The sequence below is a fragment of the Sinocyclocheilus anshuiensis genome, unplaced genomic scaffold, assembly GCF_001515605.1.
Source record: "Sinocyclocheilus anshuiensis isolate Anshui unplaced genomic scaffold, SAMN03320099.WGS_v1.1 scaffold70, whole genome shotgun sequence".
Classification (NCBI taxonomy): Eukaryota; Metazoa; Chordata; class Actinopteri; order Cypriniformes; family Cyprinidae; genus Sinocyclocheilus; species Sinocyclocheilus anshuiensis.
This window is the reverse complement of record NW_015542377.1, coordinates 1,814,954-1,834,649: the sequence shown is the minus strand read 5'-3', so window position 1 is coordinate 1,834,649 and position 19,696 is coordinate 1,814,954. Positions and strand designations below refer to the sequence as shown.

Sequence of the window (19,696 nt, the reverse complement as noted above, 5' to 3'; positions counted from 1 at the left end):
ATCTACTTTTGATTTTCACCGGTGACTGCAGACCATTTATACTGATAACTTCCGTGCGCCGATACGGCAAACTTGTCACAGGACTTGCGGTCCTAATAGCGATTATATGACTGTTGTATCCGAATGTATATGAACTAGCTGTTTTAAATATTTTTATATTTAACATGTTAGTTTATCAGTATGTTTGAAAGTATATTATTTCGATTTTTGGTGCTTTCATAGGCTCTCTCTCGCGCGCCCGCGTGGTTTAAAACACCAAATAGTTATGAAATAGCCTATGATAAGTACAGAGAGTTTCTCTCTTGCCACCACCCATCCACGCACACACACACGATAATATCGTGTATCGGCGATCTCACTGGCTGGCGATATGACGATTTGAAAAATTACCATATCGCCCAACACTATCCCAAACCTATTAAATTATTCAGTGTGTTATAATGCGGCAATAGTCATCAAAACTTGTATATATGTAGGCCTTTTGGTTTGCTTATTTGTTTAGATACTGTATAATATAATGTAACAAAATATAATATTTATCTTTCTGTATTACATATAACATTTTTACATATAATAATAATAATAATAATATAAAGTAAAAAATAATGTAATAATTATATTATATTATGAGATTTGAGATATGAGATTATATTATATTATATTCAAATCTCAAACACTTTTTATTCTCCACCATTGCCTTACATTGCCACTGATGGTCATAAATGTGACAATTTGGAGGAGAAGATAACGTGATTGAAATAGATGAATGAAATTAAAATAGAATGATGAATAAAATGAGGATCTCTCTCGCTCTCTTTCTATATCTCTTTCTCTCTCTCTCTCGAATTACAGCTAAAATTTGGGGGATAAAAACAAGTAAATTATTTTCAGATTTCGATTAGGTGCTTTGAGGCTTTTCTCAAAGCACATGTGGAAGTAATATAACATTTTGCACTGTTTTATTTCAAATAACATACTCTTTATACTTCAACAGAGCTTTAATATTTCTATAAAACTAAAGAGTCACAACTGAGAGAATAGGTCCAGGCGTATTTGATATTACAGACCATTTCATGAACACACAATGAAATCACTTCAATTTTAATAAACAAAGGCATTTTCAGGGTCATGACCTCTTAACTTAGTCTTTTGCTATAATACCACATTTTTCTGCTTCTATACTTATTATTCTCTTTAATAATTGTGAAGTTAAAAAGCGTCTTACTGTAGCAGTTCAGAACACGTAATTGGTTAGCATAGGAGTTGTGTGTGTTAATTCACTTCTCTCAAATGGGCTTATCATCATATCAAAGCCTGGGCACAGGAGTTTGTTTATGGTGAGATCATGCAGAATGAATGCAATGAGATTCACAGAGTGCTGACAGTTCATTGGCACAGCAGCACTCTGTAAACTCTCAACACATTAGTACTTGACCAGAGAGTCGTCATCTATTAAAACATGATGTATGCACTTCCCCATATCATATTCTGCAAAAATATTTACTAAATATTATCATATTGTTCATATAATTTAGTTAATTTAGTTATTTGGCACAACACAGCCTGTACGACAGCTGTGAAGTTTCTGTTGTTATCTATTGTGTATTAATGTGCATCAATTAATTAATTATAACTTACACTACCATTTAAAAATTTGAGGTCAGTAAGGGTTTTTTATGTTAATTTTCTAATGCTTACCAAGGCTGCATTTATTTGATCAAATGTGTGGTATCTGTTAAAACGGTAATATTGTGAAATATTATTGCAAGTTTAAACTTTTTCTATTTTAATATATTTTAAAATATAATTTATTTCTGTGATGGCAAACTGAATTTTCTTATTATTATCAATGTTGAAAACAGTTGCTGATGCTTTTTTTCAGGATTCTTGGATGAACAGAAATTCCAAAGTAATTTTTTTAAATAGAATTTAAAGCTGCAGTCCGTAAGTTTTGCCTCTTTGTCACCATCTCTGTTTGAAAACCTGGAATTGCAGCTGTCTGCGGAATTATCTAGCTTGCGTGGGTTGTGAGTTGGCACGGCTCCAGCGCGGATGAATCTTATGTTCTGAAGAGTATGTGTGGCAGTCAGTCACTGCACCGGAGTGGATATTTACTGAGTCACGTTTGTTCTGACCAACTGAGGAAAAAAGCATTACCATAAATCTCGCTACCAATGGTGATTAAATCTAAAGATCAGTTAGCTCATGTCACATCAATCCATTCAAATTATTATTATTGTTATACTTTATTCTCAAATGATTAATGTTAACAACATAAGCATTGGTGACTATGAGTAGTGTGTATCAGCGTGCAGATTTCAATTTCTGCACAGTCTAATCTAATTGTCATACTCTTCGAATTTCATATTAAGAAATTCTTTTAACCCAAAAAGCAAATTACGCTCCCTTCGAACTGGATTTATTTAAAATACAAATATTTGTAATCCCAGGCTATCTGTAATCAGAAGCACATTTATAACTGGAATATAATTTAATTTCATTCACATGTGTTTCATAAACACATAATCCTTTATGGATTACAATCCGCCATCAAAATGATACATTTAATTATTCCAGCTGCTGTGAGAAAAGGCTATAAACAATCGGCCACCTGCAGGACCCTCACATGCGATAGCCTTCTAGCCGGGACAACTTCTTTATGTTTACAGAAGTGACGTAATGATGCAGTGCCATGCTTGAATTTCCCATGAAAACCTACCCGTTCCACTCAAATTAGAAAACATTATTATAAGCTAACCGTTGTGAATCGGGCTAAAGTAAGGCGATAGTTTTGAACACTGGCTGGTTATGTACTTGCTCAAATATTGATTTCGGATAATTTTTAACCAAAAAAAAGTTACGGACTGCAGCTTTAAATAGAATTTCATGCATCTTTGCCAAATAAAAGTTTTGTTTTGTTTTGTTTTGTTTTTTTTTTAACTTTTGAATGATAGTGTAGCTTTGTTCCTTCTTTCACACAAATGAGCAAAACTGCACTAAAAAGCTGAGTAGACTTGCTGTAAAACTCATTAGCGTGTCTGCTCTTCCTCAGAACCCCACACCACCAAGCAGGAGTCATGAGGGGGGTCACCAGACATCCTTTGCCTGCTTTGACCTGGCTGTCTCTCAGGAGAAGAGAGGTCAAGGCGACCATTTTAGGGTTCAAGGAGTGATGAATGACTAGCGTTCCTGTTCTGTCATAAAATGGTGTTTAGTTTGACCTTATTCACAATGGCTTTGTTTCTTTTTTCGTGAGGTGAGGCTATGCTATGTTAGATTAGTTTTAAGCAAAACAATTGTAATCCCATACTTTGTAATGCACTGGGAATATTAACTCAACTCCACCACATTGTTAGTCTTTAAGCTGACAGCTCTAGTGCACTTTTGGGGCTACAATTACAGCGGAATGTATCCTCCTTATGCGGCTTATTAGTTAGCATCAGTGAGCGTATGATATAAGCCCATTAGAAATGCCATCAGGTTGAAATATTTTGCAGTTCTGTCGAGCAGACCTCCATTGAAACCGCAGTGTATTTCATTCTGCTTTCATCTTCCTGCAACTATTTGACGATTTCATAACAACAAAGAAAGAGAGACCAAAACCTGTGAAAGAGAAAGGAAAAGTGGTGGATGAATCAAAGAAGATGAGAAACCACAGGCCGGTGATGGCTTGAGCAGGACCGAGCTTCTTGAGGCAAGAGGCTGGCAGACGTACACATTCCACCAGGCTAATTTATGAGCTCCTGTGAGCTGACTAATCCACGCTGATGCATCATGGAGGAGAACAGACTGATTGCATAACAGACCACCATCCACCATTTACCTCCGCCACCTTTGTGCTCTCCTCTCGATTTCTTTGTCACTCATCTTCATCCCACGTCTGGTGTCGGTCCATTTATTTTCATTTGTTAATTAATGGTGCTTGCTAAAGCTGCTAGTATTGCTTATACTTGGGGAGTTTTAAAACTTTTTAAACTTTAGCACGGACATGGTTGATACCTCAAATCATGCGGCTTGCTGAAAACAATTCAGTACGTACCTTGTTTTGAAGTCATGGTTCGGTATGTTTTAGAAACTGGCAGGAGGAAAGCAAAACATACATTTGGAAAAAATGATCTCAGATGTGCTGTCAGCCTAAATTAAATATTTAGTATTTACAGATAACTTATGTAGAGTTTATTTACAGTTTACTAATGTAAAATAACACATTTTGGAAGCAGTTGATTTTTTTAGTCTTCATAACACACTTTTGTCTTTATAACACACTTTTTTTCCACACTTAATATTTTTCTTGCATGAAACGTATTAAAGAATGAGTCTATATACATGTGTACATAAAATGTGGTATGTCTGACTTTGTTGTAGGAAGAGGGTCCCCCGCAATCATATTTGTGGGTCCTTGGCAAGAAAATCTAATCTCTCTTTCTCATTAACCCAATACACACACAACCCCCCTCTAAAATCAAAAACTTTTATTACCACTTGCATGAGACTTGATAAAAACAGTCTTCCAGAAGGAAAGGGGGTGGTGGGGGTTGCTGTCATGGGAGCAGTGGCCTCTGTAGACTGTCAGCGGTGGCTGCTCGTTTCAAAGACTGTATGTGGATGGCCTTAAACCACTGAGCAGCTTTTCCAGATGTGCGGAATCAAAGGCAATACTGCACATCAGTGCCCCCCACCCCCCTCCCCCCAGAGAGCCAGAGAAACTCTAACTGTAATGTGAAAGACCCAGAACGGGTTAAATTATTGCTCATCATATCACTGAAAGGGCACTTTGGTTCAATTTACTTAAAATACTAACTGCTGTGTACATGTTCCACATGAGGCTGCTAAAATGTATCAGTCTTCAGTTAAAGACAAGCCAATTTAAGGCATATAGACTGTGCGCCCTTGCTAAAATGTGAGCTATTTGGCTTTATTATGGAGCGATAAGATTGTCCCAACACAGGTTTCATCCTTATGAGCCTTTCAAGTTATCTTAACGTGATCTCAATGGTAATCGTTTGAAGGTACATATGTGATCATTCTGATAGCTTTCGGGCATTTAAATGGCTGTGAGAACTGTAACGATAAGGTAATCAGAATGTCGTTGGTGGTGGCTGATTCATTATTTCAATTTACATAATTTAAGATGAAAGTCAAGTCAACTTTGTTCATATTGTGCTTTATAAAATACAGATTGTTTCAAAGCAGCTTCACAGTAATAAACAGGAAAATAACAATCAATTATGCTAACTTGTTCAAATATGAGACTAATTTTGATTCTGCTGTAAAGCAGATCTGCAGAGACAATGGTGTCATTATTCGGTTCAAGTCAATTCAGTGTTGGTTCAGTTCAGTTGAAAAATTGCCTAAAGTGCATCAATTATGAATTCAGCTACTGTCTAACCAGCTCTACAGAGGGTGATAGTGAGTTATTCAGCTCAAGTCAGTTCAATATTGATTCGATTCAGTTTAATAACAGTTTCAATGTCCAATATTCATCAATTATGAAACACATTTAATTGTGCTATAAAGCAGCTCTGTAGAAAACAATACTGTCATCCTCTAGCTCAATTCAGTGCAAGTTTTGTTTTCATCCAGTAGTCATCAAATCGATACATTTACTGAAATTCATAATGTTGTTTCAAAGGGACCGCAGTTTGCAACAACATCTCTAAACTATTATGTCCATTGCCCTTTCATTAGCTGTGTTTTGTTATTCTGTCTGGTTATGATCCCGTAGATATGCTTTTGTTTAAAATCCCGTGGATGCGCTAGAACTATGTAACTGTAATTGAAGTCATACTTTAAAAGCAGCCCAAAAATGCTTTGTTGTATCTCCAAAATGCTTGTGCTCATTCCACAAGATTCATTTTGCTTCAAAGACAGATCGCCCCAGTAGACAATATGTGTTTATGCATAAGTTGACCCCCCATCTAATCTATTTCCATTCAAATCTGTCCCTGCTTCTAGAGCCCCTCTCTCGGGAACATATGATCCATGAAAGCATGTGATAACATCAGAACAGCAATATTAGTGTAAACATCTTCAATATGCTATCAGATGCTGGCTTCATCTACGGCATAGGCTGCTTATTCCATCCTGCATTGTTGCTTTATTGTGGGACGGACTCAGTGGAACTGGAAGAGGTAGCATTTGATCATATCAAGGATTTGTCAAGACACCCTGAAGGGGGTAGAGCTGTCAGGACGGGATAGATTTAGTACATGTGAACCTGCATGTGTCCCCAATTACGCAGATGTAAATGGATGGTTCCAGACCTTGAGCTGAGGTGGAGGTGCTGAGGGGGAATGAAATGGCTAATGAAGGCCAGACCCCCTCGCTCTCCGGACCTGTCTGCACTGGACCAAGCCTCCCCTGGTTACCTGCAAATTATTAACAATTTAAAACAATGCCAAATAGAATTATTTCAGTCTGGTGTATTGATGGAGTGGCAGAAATAGGAGCAATATGTTGTGGTTTTTTTGCCGAATGTCAGCAAGATAGGACGTCTCGCAGCTAGTTGTGACAGGAAATGAGGTAATACAAAATGGATCTTTTTTGTGGTGCCTTTTTTCCTTCTACATCGTCTTTTCTCTTGGTGCTCAAGAAACATTTCTTAATGTTATCACAGTTGTAAAAAGTTCTGTTTTGTTGAAATCGTGATCTGCATTTTTTCAGGATTCTTTGATCAGTAGAAAGTTCAAGTGTTTGCCACACAGCAAATTCTGGTCTTTGGAATAAACTCCCTGGTAGTTAAAATCAACTCAATCTGAGTGTACATGCGTGACCATCAAATAGACTCCAGCACAGAGTTAAAATAACTCTGCTCTTGTGCTCTTGGAGTTGAATTTTTAACACTGTTTCAGAGTTAAAATTTAACTCTTTCTGGAGTTAAAATACTAATCCTACGGAGAGTAATTATAGCTCTAAAATTTAATTATAATATGAACTCCTTATCAGTATTAAAAATCAACATTTAAAAAATATTTAATTTAACACTTCTTAGAGTTAACATTTATTTAACACAATCAAATGTTTTATGTGAAAATGACTACACTGAATGCCATACTCTTGACTTACTGCTTTTATTTGAGCAAATCCATAGATTAGGTTTAGAAATTCCATGCATGGATACACTTCGAAAATAATTGCGGTCATAAAATACTGTAAAATCTAACAGCAAAACATTTACATTAAATACATCCAGCCAGCTAACAGAGTGCTAACTAGAAATGTTTAGTAAATTTGTATAAAACATTGCCAACAACACTTATACACCACTCAAGAAAGCCTTTGTTGCTCTGAATGTCATAGAAATGTAAATATAATCTAAGAGCTGCGTCAGCAAAACTATCATATGTTCCAAGGTGGATATTCCCAGGGTCAGACAAAATTATCACATTGCATTTAACTCTGCTTACCACAAGTAGTGAGAGTAACAACATCTGTCTGATTTGAGGAGGCACCAAACTTTGTCAGGTCTGAGAAGTCAGCAGAGTTCTTGGATGTTTCAGCAAACAGAAGTTCTGAAATACACACATTTTGTCTCCGAGTCAAGATACAAACTCTCAAAATATCTATAAAACAAATCAAAAATTCTTAAATGTCCTACCATCATCAGTGTGGATGATAAAACACATTTCTTTGGTTGTTGCAAGTTCTGGAAAGACATCCTCATCCACCTCTATGCAATGGTCATCTGTGACTTTCAATGTTGTATTCTTTGGTATCAGAAACTTCTGCTGGACTACACAATAACATCAACATGTTATTTACAAAAGAAATTACAAAATTACTGCTACTTACTCTTTATTAACTGAATACTAAACATATAACTCACCTGTACTGAGAAAATCTGAGAAACAAACATCTTCCAGTTTTACATACTTCTTCCCTCCACGTTACACTTTTATCAAAATCGTGACCTGACATTAAAGAGAAAAAAATGTAATTTAAGATAACAGCTAATGTTAGTGTGATTGAGAATGCAAAAAAAAAATGTTTAAGTTGAAAACCACGCACTCTCATGGGTCACGACTAATTGTATAAGCTGTTACAATTCAAAACATTGCAGGCCTACACTTTCACAGCTCAACTATAGCCAGGGTAGACACTGCAGTTTAGTAACCACGTATGTAAAACATAAGGCTATCTGACAGACATAAGGCTGCATTACTGGATAAAAGATATTACCTCGTCGGCATTAGTTTATGGAAGCTGAATAGGATGTTTCTTGAGCTGAGTCACCACTTTAATTTGACGGCAAAACACTCATTTTCAGAAACACGGAGAATGGAAAAACGGTTAACTAATGTTAGCTCCTTCACATCGACAAAAAAAAAAAAAGCCCGCACAAAACATGCTCGGAAAAACTGAGAAAATACGAGTTGCGTTCAGCACCAAGTTCGCCACGATCATTGACGTTAGTACACAGTATATAACGTAATAGCTACGACAAAACGTGTTTCTGTCAGAAAATATCGAACATTTTGAAAGTTTTTTTTTTTATATATGAATACGCTTTTACCTACCTCACGATGAAGTACAAGTCCTTTGTGCTGCAGAACCAGGGTCGTGTCGTGGCGCACTTCTCAACATTTAACTCCAGATGTGGTGTTAAAACACGCTCCTGTACACCAATTAATCAACTCCAAAATAAAACACAGCCAGGGAGTATCCCATAACACATACTGTAGTCAGAGTTAAAAAATAAACTCCAGAAATCTAACTCTTTTGCTCTTTTTTGCCTAACTCCTGATTTTTCAACTCCAGAAATTTGCTGTGCAGGGACCATTTTTGGGGTGGTCTTAAAAAGCATAAAATGTACTATTTTAACACTTTTTTTCTGTCTGCTGCCTATAACATCACAGAATAGTCACTAGTGAAGGGTTTTCCAGACCTTTCAGACTTAAAGGGTTAGTTCACCCAAAAATTTAAATTAGCCCATAAATTACTCACCCTCAAGTCATCCTAGGTGTATATGACTTTCTTCTTTCAGACGAATCCAGTCGGAGTTATATTAAAAATTGTCTTTGATCTTTCAAGCTGTATCGTTGCACTCAGCGGGTGTTGCAGTGCTTCGGTTCAAATGAGGTGAAATAAAAAGCACCTACAAAAATGCATCGATTCGCTACAGGAGGCCTTTGTTCAGCCCCCGGAGCCGTGTGAGACACTTTTTTTTGTGGAAGGGTGCTTTTTATTTCACGTCATTTGAACCGAAGCACTGCAACAGCCGCTGAGTACAACGATAGAGCTTGAAAGATCAAAGACAATATTTAATATAACTCCGACTGGATTCGTCTGAAAGAAGAAAGTCATATACACCTAGGATGACTTGAGGGTGAGTAATTTATGGGCTAATTTAAATTTTTGGGTGAACTAACCCTTTAAGTGCCCATGAGCAAAGATGGGAGCAGGCAGGTCTTCTAGGGCTCCTGTCCTATTGGATTTCCTTCCATCTGGACTTTTCTCCTGCTGTTCACTCTCTGTACCCGTCTTGTGCTATTTCCTCTTGAAGTCAAGTACTCTGGAGATTCCACTTAGTTAATGCTTCATTAACATCTACTCTTAACTTGCTGGTTGGCCCCAGAGTTGAGTCCTGCAGTCTATTCTCTCTACTGCTAGTCCTTTTTTTTTTTTTTTTTGTACTATTTGGTCTGAGTTTTGTGGCGAGCTTTAATATGATCTTGTTTTCTTTTGTCATTTTTTTCCTATTTATATTGAAGTGCATAAGACTTTCCTTATGGCACTCTTTTTTATATAAATATATTGTCATATATTGAAAATTCACTGAAAACCTATAACATTTTAAAAGTTGAAATGACAGAAGTTATTGTGTTCATTTAAATGGATGGAAAAAGAGATTATATAACAAAATTATGAAAACATTTTTTACCATGTACATAAGCTTATACACACACCCATGACTCATCTCTCATCATTCTGGTTGTTTAGAGCCCAGTGTCTAACCAGATCCAGGCTTCCCCCACATCATCTCTCATTGTTCTTCTTTCAGTGCTGCCATGTTCACCCCATGAATACACAGGCAAATGAAGTGATGTCCAACTGAAATTCATTTATCCGCTGTATATGACATATAGCTACATACATCCTGAGTCGTAATCAATTGGTGATCTACCATTACCCTGATAAAGTTACGCTGATATAATTTAAAAAGAATGATAAATGTAGCATGACATCTTCTGAAATAGATGTTAAAGATTTTTTTTTTTACATTTGATTAATTTTATATTATTTAAAAAATGTAAAATATGGATTTAAAAAAAAAAAAGAGAATCTAATTAGTGCTGTATAATACTCTTCCTATGATTATACTCTGTTGAAAACCACTGAAGTGCAGACTAGATGTGAGTCTCCATCTGGCAATCTACTTGTCTTCAAATAACCAGAGATGCAAGTTTCATTAAGACTGGAATCCCACTGACAAATCCTCAGCATTAGGAGCCAATTGCTGAGGAAGAGTCTGCTCCTCAAATGATAGTCTTTTTCTGACTCTGATTTCTGATGAAATAGGTGTTTGGGTGTGGAATACCAACTTTGCTCTCTTTTGGATGCAAATAATATCAAAGCAGCAGTATGCTTTCATTTAGTGATCCTTCTTGTTAATGTATGCTAATAAACTGTCAGTTGATACAGTTAAAAAATCAGTTGATACAATTCAAAATGAAAGGCCCCTACAAATAGAAGGTGAGAAACAATTTAAGGTGAGAATTGTTTTATAGAGATATTCAAAAAGTTTTTTTTCAGGAAGCATCTTCATTGATAGTGTATGCAAAAATGAAAATTGTTATGATTTACTCACCCTCATGATGTCCCAAACCTGTATGAGTTAATTTCTTTTATTGAAATGTCTCTATATTTTGTATACTATATACTGTAGTAAAAGTCGATGATTGGACCTCAGCGTTCTTCAAAATACCCCCGTTTCTGCTCTGCAGAACGTCATACATGTTTGGAACAACTAGTGTTGCTTTCGTCAACGAAAATTATGACTAAATATCTTCGTCAACGAACCTTTGTCACGTGTCGAAAACGAGACGAGACGCAACGTAAATGCTGGTCATGTGACGATGACTATAATTAAATGTATAATGCAATATTGTTGACGAATAAAAACGTGACTAAATGTGGTTTACAAAATAAAAACTATGCTAAAATGTCTCTTAATTTTCGTTGACCAAAACGAGACGAAACGAAATGTTATAACGTTATTTCGTCTCGTTTAGTCGCGTTATTATTATTATTTTGCAGTATTTCTGTTTCCTGTGTCTCACCTCAGGGACTGCATCAGGTCGCACTGCGCAGACGCAGGCGATGTCACTTCCTCAAGCCCCACTTTAGAGCCTCAAGCCTCTATGCCTCTAAAAATGTTTTTTTTTTTTTTACTTGCACCAGATGGAATATCCTTTGGTTTTTGGCTAAAGTTTGTCCAACTGACTTCAATTCTCTCTATCTGTCTTTGTCACCATCCCTTTCACTTGCTTTTCCTCTCTCATTCCGTCTCTTGTGCGTATTGTAGCGAATCAGCTCATGGGGAAATATTAATAATTAATCATAACTAGTTATAATTAATTATAAATATTTAGATCGATTTGTTAATCTAATGAATAACTGATTTGTTAAATCAAATGAAAAATTGTGTGTTTGATTGGTCCAGACGTTACAGTATACTGTCTTCCTCATTATGTCAGCTAAAGGTTCTCTGGAATTCTGCAGCTTATTTCTCTAACCCTTGAGGGCTGTGCTATCAAGAGACTATCCATATGATTGACAGAAGAGAAAGCTGGAGGCAGCCAAAGCTGTAGACATCCCACTGGCACTTTCTCCAAAGCTGGCTAAGCAACAAGAGGAAGACTGGGCTGGAAGAAAAGAGAAATAATAAATGGCTGTAAATTTTACTGGAAAAATAGATGGTTCTGGCTCGTAATCTGGTTCATCTTGCCGTGACTGTCACACTATTGGGTCAGGTGACAAAGACATAGTATATGAGAGAGCCCACAGATGTTTTCCATTCTGTCTGGGCAGACTTGTGAATAGTGCCGTGCGGCCATCAATGGATCACGTTTAAAGACAAACGGCTTGTATTGAACAATGTCCGAGTGTTTTATGTGATTAGTTTCCCAGTAGTGTTTTTATGGATATGTATCAATGCAGCAGTTCTGGGAACTAACAGCTTCTGCAGACACATTCCTACGTTTCCACGCGAATAGTGTCTGGTGCTGATAGCGTAACACATCGCCCATGACTTATCTGTCGTGCTTTTATCCCATTTCCCAGCTGCAAGATTTACCATAAATCAGGGAGATTAACTTTTGCATAAAGGCGAGGAAGTAACCCTTTGGAAAAGAAGTTACAAGCACATGGAAAAACCTGTATGCTAAAGAAGTAGACCCAAGCAATTGATTTTTTATTAGATTGTGGGTTTTCTTGGCCAAGTAAATGGATTATCTCCTCTATAATTCTCATATTTTGGGTATTACACCTCTTTTGAGGTCAGATTTGTGGTCTTGATGATGGCTTTAAGAATGGTGGGCCCTGAAAATTGCAATGTTGTGGCTTGTAGTCCATATCTGCTAGCTTTGAGGCCATCTGTGTGCTTTTTTGTTGTAAATAGTTTTTTTAAGCGCATATGCACATTTAAAATGTGTAGCCCTTCTCTTTCAGCCGAGGTAACTTTTTATGGGTACTTTTTTCAGTGCCTGATTAGAAATGTTAGAAAATCTCTTAAAGGTGTATTTCTTCTTAATCATGAAAATTGTTATGATTTTTTATTTTTTGTTATGTTATTGACATACATTTTCCCTTTGTTTGTTTCATTTGGCAAACTAATATCTTAGCCTGCTAGCTTAGCATAGCACTAAAACATTCTGGTGGCAAAAAGCAATTTTCTCCATTGATGTCCATTCAAAAGTAGCCTGCTAATTGTTTTTGGAAGCTTCCTACAGTATAAATTGCAAATATCCCACCATATAAAAGTAGATATTTTAAACATGAATGCTTATAGATAATATCTTAATATAAACTCTCATCAGTAAGCAGTTTAAGGGTCTAGAGTTCAGTATGGAGTAGCTGAGTAGCACCAGGTGCAGCATGGTGGCTTGAGTCCTGTATGTGAAGAGCTTGGGTGATGGACAGCTCTGCAGCATCACTGGTAGTCCTCAAACACTTTCTCTTGTCAGTGTTGTTTTCTGCAATCATCCCTTAGGCAGAAGACAATCATTGCTTTTAAACGGTTTAAGATGTTCCACGACTTACATCCAACTGGCTTGATTTGTTCATTAAACTCTCCCTATTTCTATCAAGCTTAGGGAAAGACTGAGGAAAGCGTTTGGAAATTCTGATCACAAGGATTTGGAGCAAACCCCGGGCCTCCCGTGATGTTTAATCTGTAATGACATTCTAAATTGTCCCACATTAACCGGGGCATCGGTTTGGGTTCTTATCCATCCCAAACGCTCCTCAGGCTGAGTTTTCTGAGTTGCTTTATTGAAAATCTGTGTGAGTTTCATATGGGACCTTTGGAATACTGATAGGCTCTTGCGGTGCTGTTACCAATCACACGGTATGTGTCTTTCCCTCTTCACCTGAGATCGTGCTTGTGTCCAGATTCTGATAATGCAAGTGGAGCCTGTTCCACGCAAGTGGATGATTTCAGCATGTTGTCAGTCTGGCACCGGGAGATTGCTTTCTCCTGGCTGTCAGCGGAAAACAAATGACTTCTACAGTAGGTGGTAACCAGAAGAGCACATTCCGAAATGCTCCTGTGAAATCTCAGAACGACCCGATATGCCCTGAGATTGCGTTGTGTGAGTACACGGGTCATTAAATGGTAAAGCAATATCATGTTTGTGACGTGTTGCACGTCTGACCAAACATCACTCCGGGCCCCTGAAATTAGACCGTAGGTAAACGATGCATCGGCTTTGAAGTGGTTCGGGTCCTTTCAGGAATATGCTAATCTCTCCATGTTGATCTTGATTGCATGGGATGTCCTGATATGATACCCATCAGCCTGCGTGCTGCACTGCTGTTTCAGCAACACATTAGCCTGCGCTGGGGAAGCAGCTTTGACACTGTAGCTTGCCAAGCTACAAGCTACTCATAATTTAGAGTAGTTCAATTACAGCCAAGCTACTCTTGAAAAAGTAGTTGGCTACACTACAAGCTACTCATGAAAAATGCTATAAACTACTAATAATTTAAAGTAGTTAAACTGCAGCCAAGCAACTCATTAGAAAATGAAGCTAGTAACAAAAAAGCTACGTAAATGGAAAATAGTTAAAAGGGTCAGTACATACATACACACTGCTGTTCAAAAATTTGGGGTCAGTAAGTTTTGTTTTGTTTCCAAGAAACTAGTACTTTTATTTAGGAAGGACGCATTAATAAATATATAAAATACAGTGGTATAGAAAAGAATCAGATATAACACCAACATGACAGAAAAATAAATAAAAAAGGATCACCCCTCTCGTAAAAATTACTTGTAAAAAAGATCATGTAAAATGTTTTTCCTTACATGATTCACTAGACATTCCAAGTGTTACATATGAAATGAAGGACAATTTACAAAAGTTTGAACTCTTTCAAGATGGCTTAATGAAGCTGTGTACGCAATACTACTGTGCTGTATTGTTTGCTATACTGTTTTTCACATATGTGACCCTGGACCACAAAACCAGTCATAAGGGTCAATTTTTCGAAATTGAGATTGATATATCATCTAAAAGCTGAATAAATAAACTTTCCATTGATGTATGGTTTGTTATGATATGACAATATTTGGTCAAGATACAACTATTTGAAAATCTGGAATCTGAGGGTGCAAAAAAATCGAAATACTGAGAAAATCGCCTTTAAAGTTGTGCAAATGAAGTTCTTAGCAATGCATATTACTAATCAAAAATTAAGTTTTAATATATTTACAGTAGGAAATTTACAAAATATCTTCATGGAACATGATCTTTACTTAATATCCTAATCATTTTTGGCATAAAAGAAAAATCAATAATTTTGACCCATACAATGTATTTTTGGCTATTGCTACAAATATACCCCAGCAACTTAAGACTGGTTTTGTGGTCCAGGGTCACATATTATATATGTTATATATGTTATATTATATATTATACACTCCATTGTACTAATTTTGCCAGAAACGTAAACAAAATGTTTCTGTAACAAAAAATATTTTTTACAAAAATGCTCTTTAGAGCTGATGTCCATTGTTTCCAGCTAAGTACTTTCACCCTGGGGCTAATATTAGCTCATTCCCTTTAGCTCCCAGGAGGGCCACCCCCTGGGGGTGGGCCTGGCTGTTGTCTTGCTAAGGAGGGCTAACCGCAGGAGAGACTACCTTTCAGCTGCATCAGAGGCTGTGTTCTGCTCTGGTGTTTGTTGTGCTAATGGGAAAGTTCCTTGTATTACAGTGTCCATGGCCAGCGCTCACCCTGGTTCATTGCCCAGTCTCCAGCTTGTCTACACCTGGTCTATACCGGGCCATCTGGGTCCCTGGAGCCTGAACAGAGTTATCACGTTACAGCTCGGCTTCCTGAGACAGGACGGTGGGGTAGGTGGTGGAGGATTTGGGGGTAGCATGGTTCCTTTTCCCCTTAGTGCACTCAGGTGGAGTTATTCAGTGGAGTCTTGTTGATCCTTTTATATAGATCAGGTGACACCTAAGAAGGTGAAACAGCCATGTTCCTCTACCATGAATCGTCTCCATCTCTCTTTCACTCAGACAGGAGGTTTACTCTCCTGTCTGAGGTGGGAATTTGCTCAACGGTTGTGACAGTGAAGGAAACACTTAGCCAAGACAAACCTCAGCATTTGGGCCAGGTTCAGCACCCACCTCCAAACATAAGAGTTTATGGTCGGAATCATCAGCATGGGCTTTTCCTTCACATTATCCCTGTCATTAAAAAGCTTTATTGTCTCTGTCCCAGCTAGCTTCACATTTTCCATTCACATCCAAGTGCCGATGTAATTATGCTAATAATTCATGAAGGTCAACAGGCAATTGTTGGAACCCAGGAAGATCCAGCAACTCTCTAAGACTCAGCCAGCTGTTTTTATTTAATTGCTTGAAGGGGACCTTACAATTAGATAGTGACAGAGTAATTATGACCTCATTATTTATTAGAGTAAAGACTTTGTTCATTTCCAAACTTTCTTTTACTTGACGTCAGTAGTGCCTTTTTGTTGCTTTGGTTAGAAATTGTCTGCCAAAAAAAAGTATCTATCTGTCTATCTATCTATCTGTCTATCTATCTATCTATCTATCTATCTGTCTGTCTGTCTGTCTGTCTGTCTTTCTGTCAAATATGTAAAATAGTGAAGAATAGGGAAAATCAAGATCTTCATCTGTGTTTATATTATATTTGTGCAATAAGTGAAGAGTAAGAACATAACACACAAACCAGACTGAAACCTACAACCATTATGTGCTTTCAGATGCATATTTATTGTGAATGCTGTACCAGAGACTTTCCGGTACTACTTTCCTTTAAGGTCATAATTAACAAATCTTCCCAGTAGAAGCTTCCTTTGTTGTTTGGCAACATTAGGGAGGTAATCTCCAAATTACACTGCAATTTGCCTAATATTTCATGATTAGCTAATGATGGGTAGCTTGCAGATGTGGACTAACTGCAGTAAAACTGCATTTCATTTGTTTTGATATATTCAGCTGACCTGTGTCGCAGTAGTTGAAATGTATCATAAGTAGGGCTGTCATTTGGAAAAAAAAATGTCCAGATTAATTGAATGGATATACTGATTAGCTAATCACATAAATCACAATATAATTGCTTATATAAATATTTGCTGAAAAAATGGCCCCAGTTTAATATAATTTAAATGCGTCATTGTGGCAGATGAGTAATTAATTGAAAAGACATTACTAAAAGTGGCTTTAGGAGTGTGTGTGTGGGTGTGTGTGTGTGTGTGTGTGTGTGGTGACAGTGTTTGTCATGTTAAAAGTGATTATTATACCATAAAATGTTACAGTAATGTGACACTTGTAAAATATATTTAGATGATCCTAATTTGGGGCCACACTTGACTCAGATGAAAGTGCCAGGTCATGCCATAATGAGTAATGGTCATAATGTAATGAGCAGATGAAGTGAGCTGTCATAGATACATCACTAATGAGTGTAATTTGCATTTGCAGTCAATGTCATTGTGAAAGGGGCATTAAACCACCTGCCCCTGCAGCTGCTGGTCTTTAACCCAGCAACGGTAGCATGTGGTGGTCTGTGTGTGTGTGTGTGTGTGTGTGTGTGTGTGTGTGCGCGCACACTATGTCACACAAGACAGTTCATTGGCACTAACAGGTGTGTGTGTATATCAGCAGCTCATTAAAGTGGCATGTTTTCTAACACCAGGCATATTTAACATTAAATTAACACCCAGTTAATGTAATAACACCTCTGTGTTCACACTTTGACGCTTGTCTATCTCTTTCTCCACGCTTTCACTCTCTAGCTGTGAGACTTGTGTATTTATTTCATACCACCACTAGAGCTCTGTTAAAATAAAACCTAGGGAGCTTCTTCGCTGCCTACATGTGCAGCTGCCTTCTAAGACAGCATCGTATCTGGAAAATCATAAGTGAATTATTAGGAACGCTCTACACAGAAAGCAACTTTAGCAGACAAAGTTTGGCATTAGTATGTTGTTTATCTAATTGCGTTATACACTAATAAGCATAAAAATAAATAGAACATGCAAATCTTAGGTAAAGTCATATGTTTTTAATTATGCAGATCATAATTATTTTTAAAAGTATGCTGAACATTTTTTTAAATTATACTGATTATTGCTATGTTTTGTATTATATGAAATTTAAGTTTATTTATATAGATGTAATTAATTTAGTTGAAAATTTTTTGTTTGTTTGTTTTTGTTGAAAAAACAAATCATGTCACTATGCATTCTGGGATTTCCTTCCCCAAGTAAGCCTACTTTTTGGAAAAGGTATTGTGGAGAGACCAGTGAGGCTGTAAAAGAGCAGAATATATTTTTATTTGTGTAATATTTCTGAATGATCATCCCTGGATGGAAGCACACCTTTCTGTTTTTGGCATTCATGGAACTAGGTAGAGCGAGATGTCCACAAAAAGTGTGAACTGTTTTAGTGTTTACTTGAGATTATGCTATCAGTCATACCAAATGGCTTTTTAAAGCAAGTCAGTCAGTTTACACAGCAGCCATCATTGAAAAACTAATCACATTGTTTATTACAGCAAGTCATTTCACTTTGCAGCCATATTGGTAATTGACAGATATTTTGTACCCTTGTGAAAAAAGAAGTGCACTTAATCGTATTGCTTTAAAAATACTCTTAATCTTACAAGTGCATTTTTGAAAACCTCCTGATAATTTTATATTAATGAAATAAAAGGCCACTTAAAGAGAGTGCACTTTTTTGACTGGCTCTTAGCACACTTTAAAGTACATTTTAGATCATTATGTTTTTATAATCTTTTGCTGTATTTTAAAGAAGTACACTTATTTTTGTTGACTGTATGTTAGTCAAAATAAGTGTACTTCTTTAAAGTACAGCAAAAGTTATTAAAACATAAAGTTGAAAAGCAAAACTGTTGGCTAAACTTTTACAGTGATGTGTCAAATTATTGACATACATTATAAAATCTGACTAAATTGCTATCATATATTTACATCGGGCAGTTCAGACCTGCTCCTGGAGGGTACAGTTTAGGTCCAACCCTAATTAAACAGACCTAAACCAGCTGATCAAAGTCTTTAGCTAAAATCACATAAATCTGCATAGACTAGTCAAGCTTATACGCTCTAGACAGAGTAAGACTAGATCAGGTCATGTCTTTAGCAGTAAGGTGATTGTAAATGTCTACACGTACAGCTACAATGTCATGTTTTGGGATTTCTTCCATTCATTTTTCAATCATTAATTTAGTCTTTCTCCTTTTTATTCCATCTCTGGCTAAGCATACGAACATACAAAAGGGAGAGAAATAAACTAATTTTGTACATTCATGGAGCACCTTGCAGGCTTGCACCTCTTTTTGGACTCCTGTACTGCCCCAGTCCATTGTTTATTGTGTTCTGTAGTAAAACGATGAAAATATCCCTGGTCTGACTCAAAGGGGGCCATTGTAAGATGAGCATCACAAACTCTGAACCTGTCAACACTTGCCCATATTGTGCTGCTACACTATAATAAAATGTCCTTTGTACAGTAACAAGTCTGTAATCTTCATATATTAAAGGCAGTTTTACCTGCACGCTCCTGAACACACACAGAGCGCTAATAGCAACATGACTGTCTCTTTAATTTCACATTCTTGTTGTATGTTTTATAATTTTCACAAAATTGAATTGAGACCAAAATAGTGAACTGAAAACATATTTAAAAAAAATGTTAGAATCAGCATCTATCCATAGATACTATCAGATTACTATCCATAATGTAAATGTAAAACGTTTTGTCAGTTAACCTTAAAAACTCTACTTCATGTCTTAAAATCTAAATTAAATAGGGGATTATGTACATTTTGACCAAATAAGCAGTGTGAACAGGGCCCCTATGCAAGGCAGACTGGTCTTATATCATCCTGAAGAGGTTTATTTTGCAATAATGATTGGCTCACTGTACATTATCTCGCTTATTACATGGTTACCTGTTCAATAAACTGCTCCATTACAA

The 19,696-nt window shown here is 36.7% G+C and overlaps 1 protein-coding gene and 1 long non-coding RNA gene across 2 annotated transcripts in view; one reads left to right on the top strand and one right to left on the bottom strand.

Moving 5' to 3' along the window:
- Positions 1–7,358: 7,358 nt before the first annotated feature.
- Positions 7,359–8,700, bottom strand: LOC107692380 (uncharacterized). Its single transcript, XR_001634639.1, has 4 exons — positions 8,517–8,700; positions 7,826–7,910; positions 7,598–7,732; positions 7,359–7,511 (listed from the first exon to the last, which is right to left on the bottom strand). It is a non-coding gene; the product is annotated as an uncharacterized LOC107692380 (long non-coding RNA).
- A 6,739-nt stretch (positions 8,701–15,439) lies between these two features.
- LOC107692427 (inactive tyrosine-protein kinase transmembrane receptor ROR1-like) overlaps positions 15,440–19,696 on the top strand; it is a 37,362-nt gene continuing 33,105 nt past the window's right edge. The window contains exon 1 of the mRNA XM_016491474.1: positions 15,440–15,574. Within this exon, the coding sequence (XP_016346960.1) occupies positions 15,440–15,574 (135 nt within the window). The remainder of the gene's footprint in view (positions 15,575–19,696) is intronic.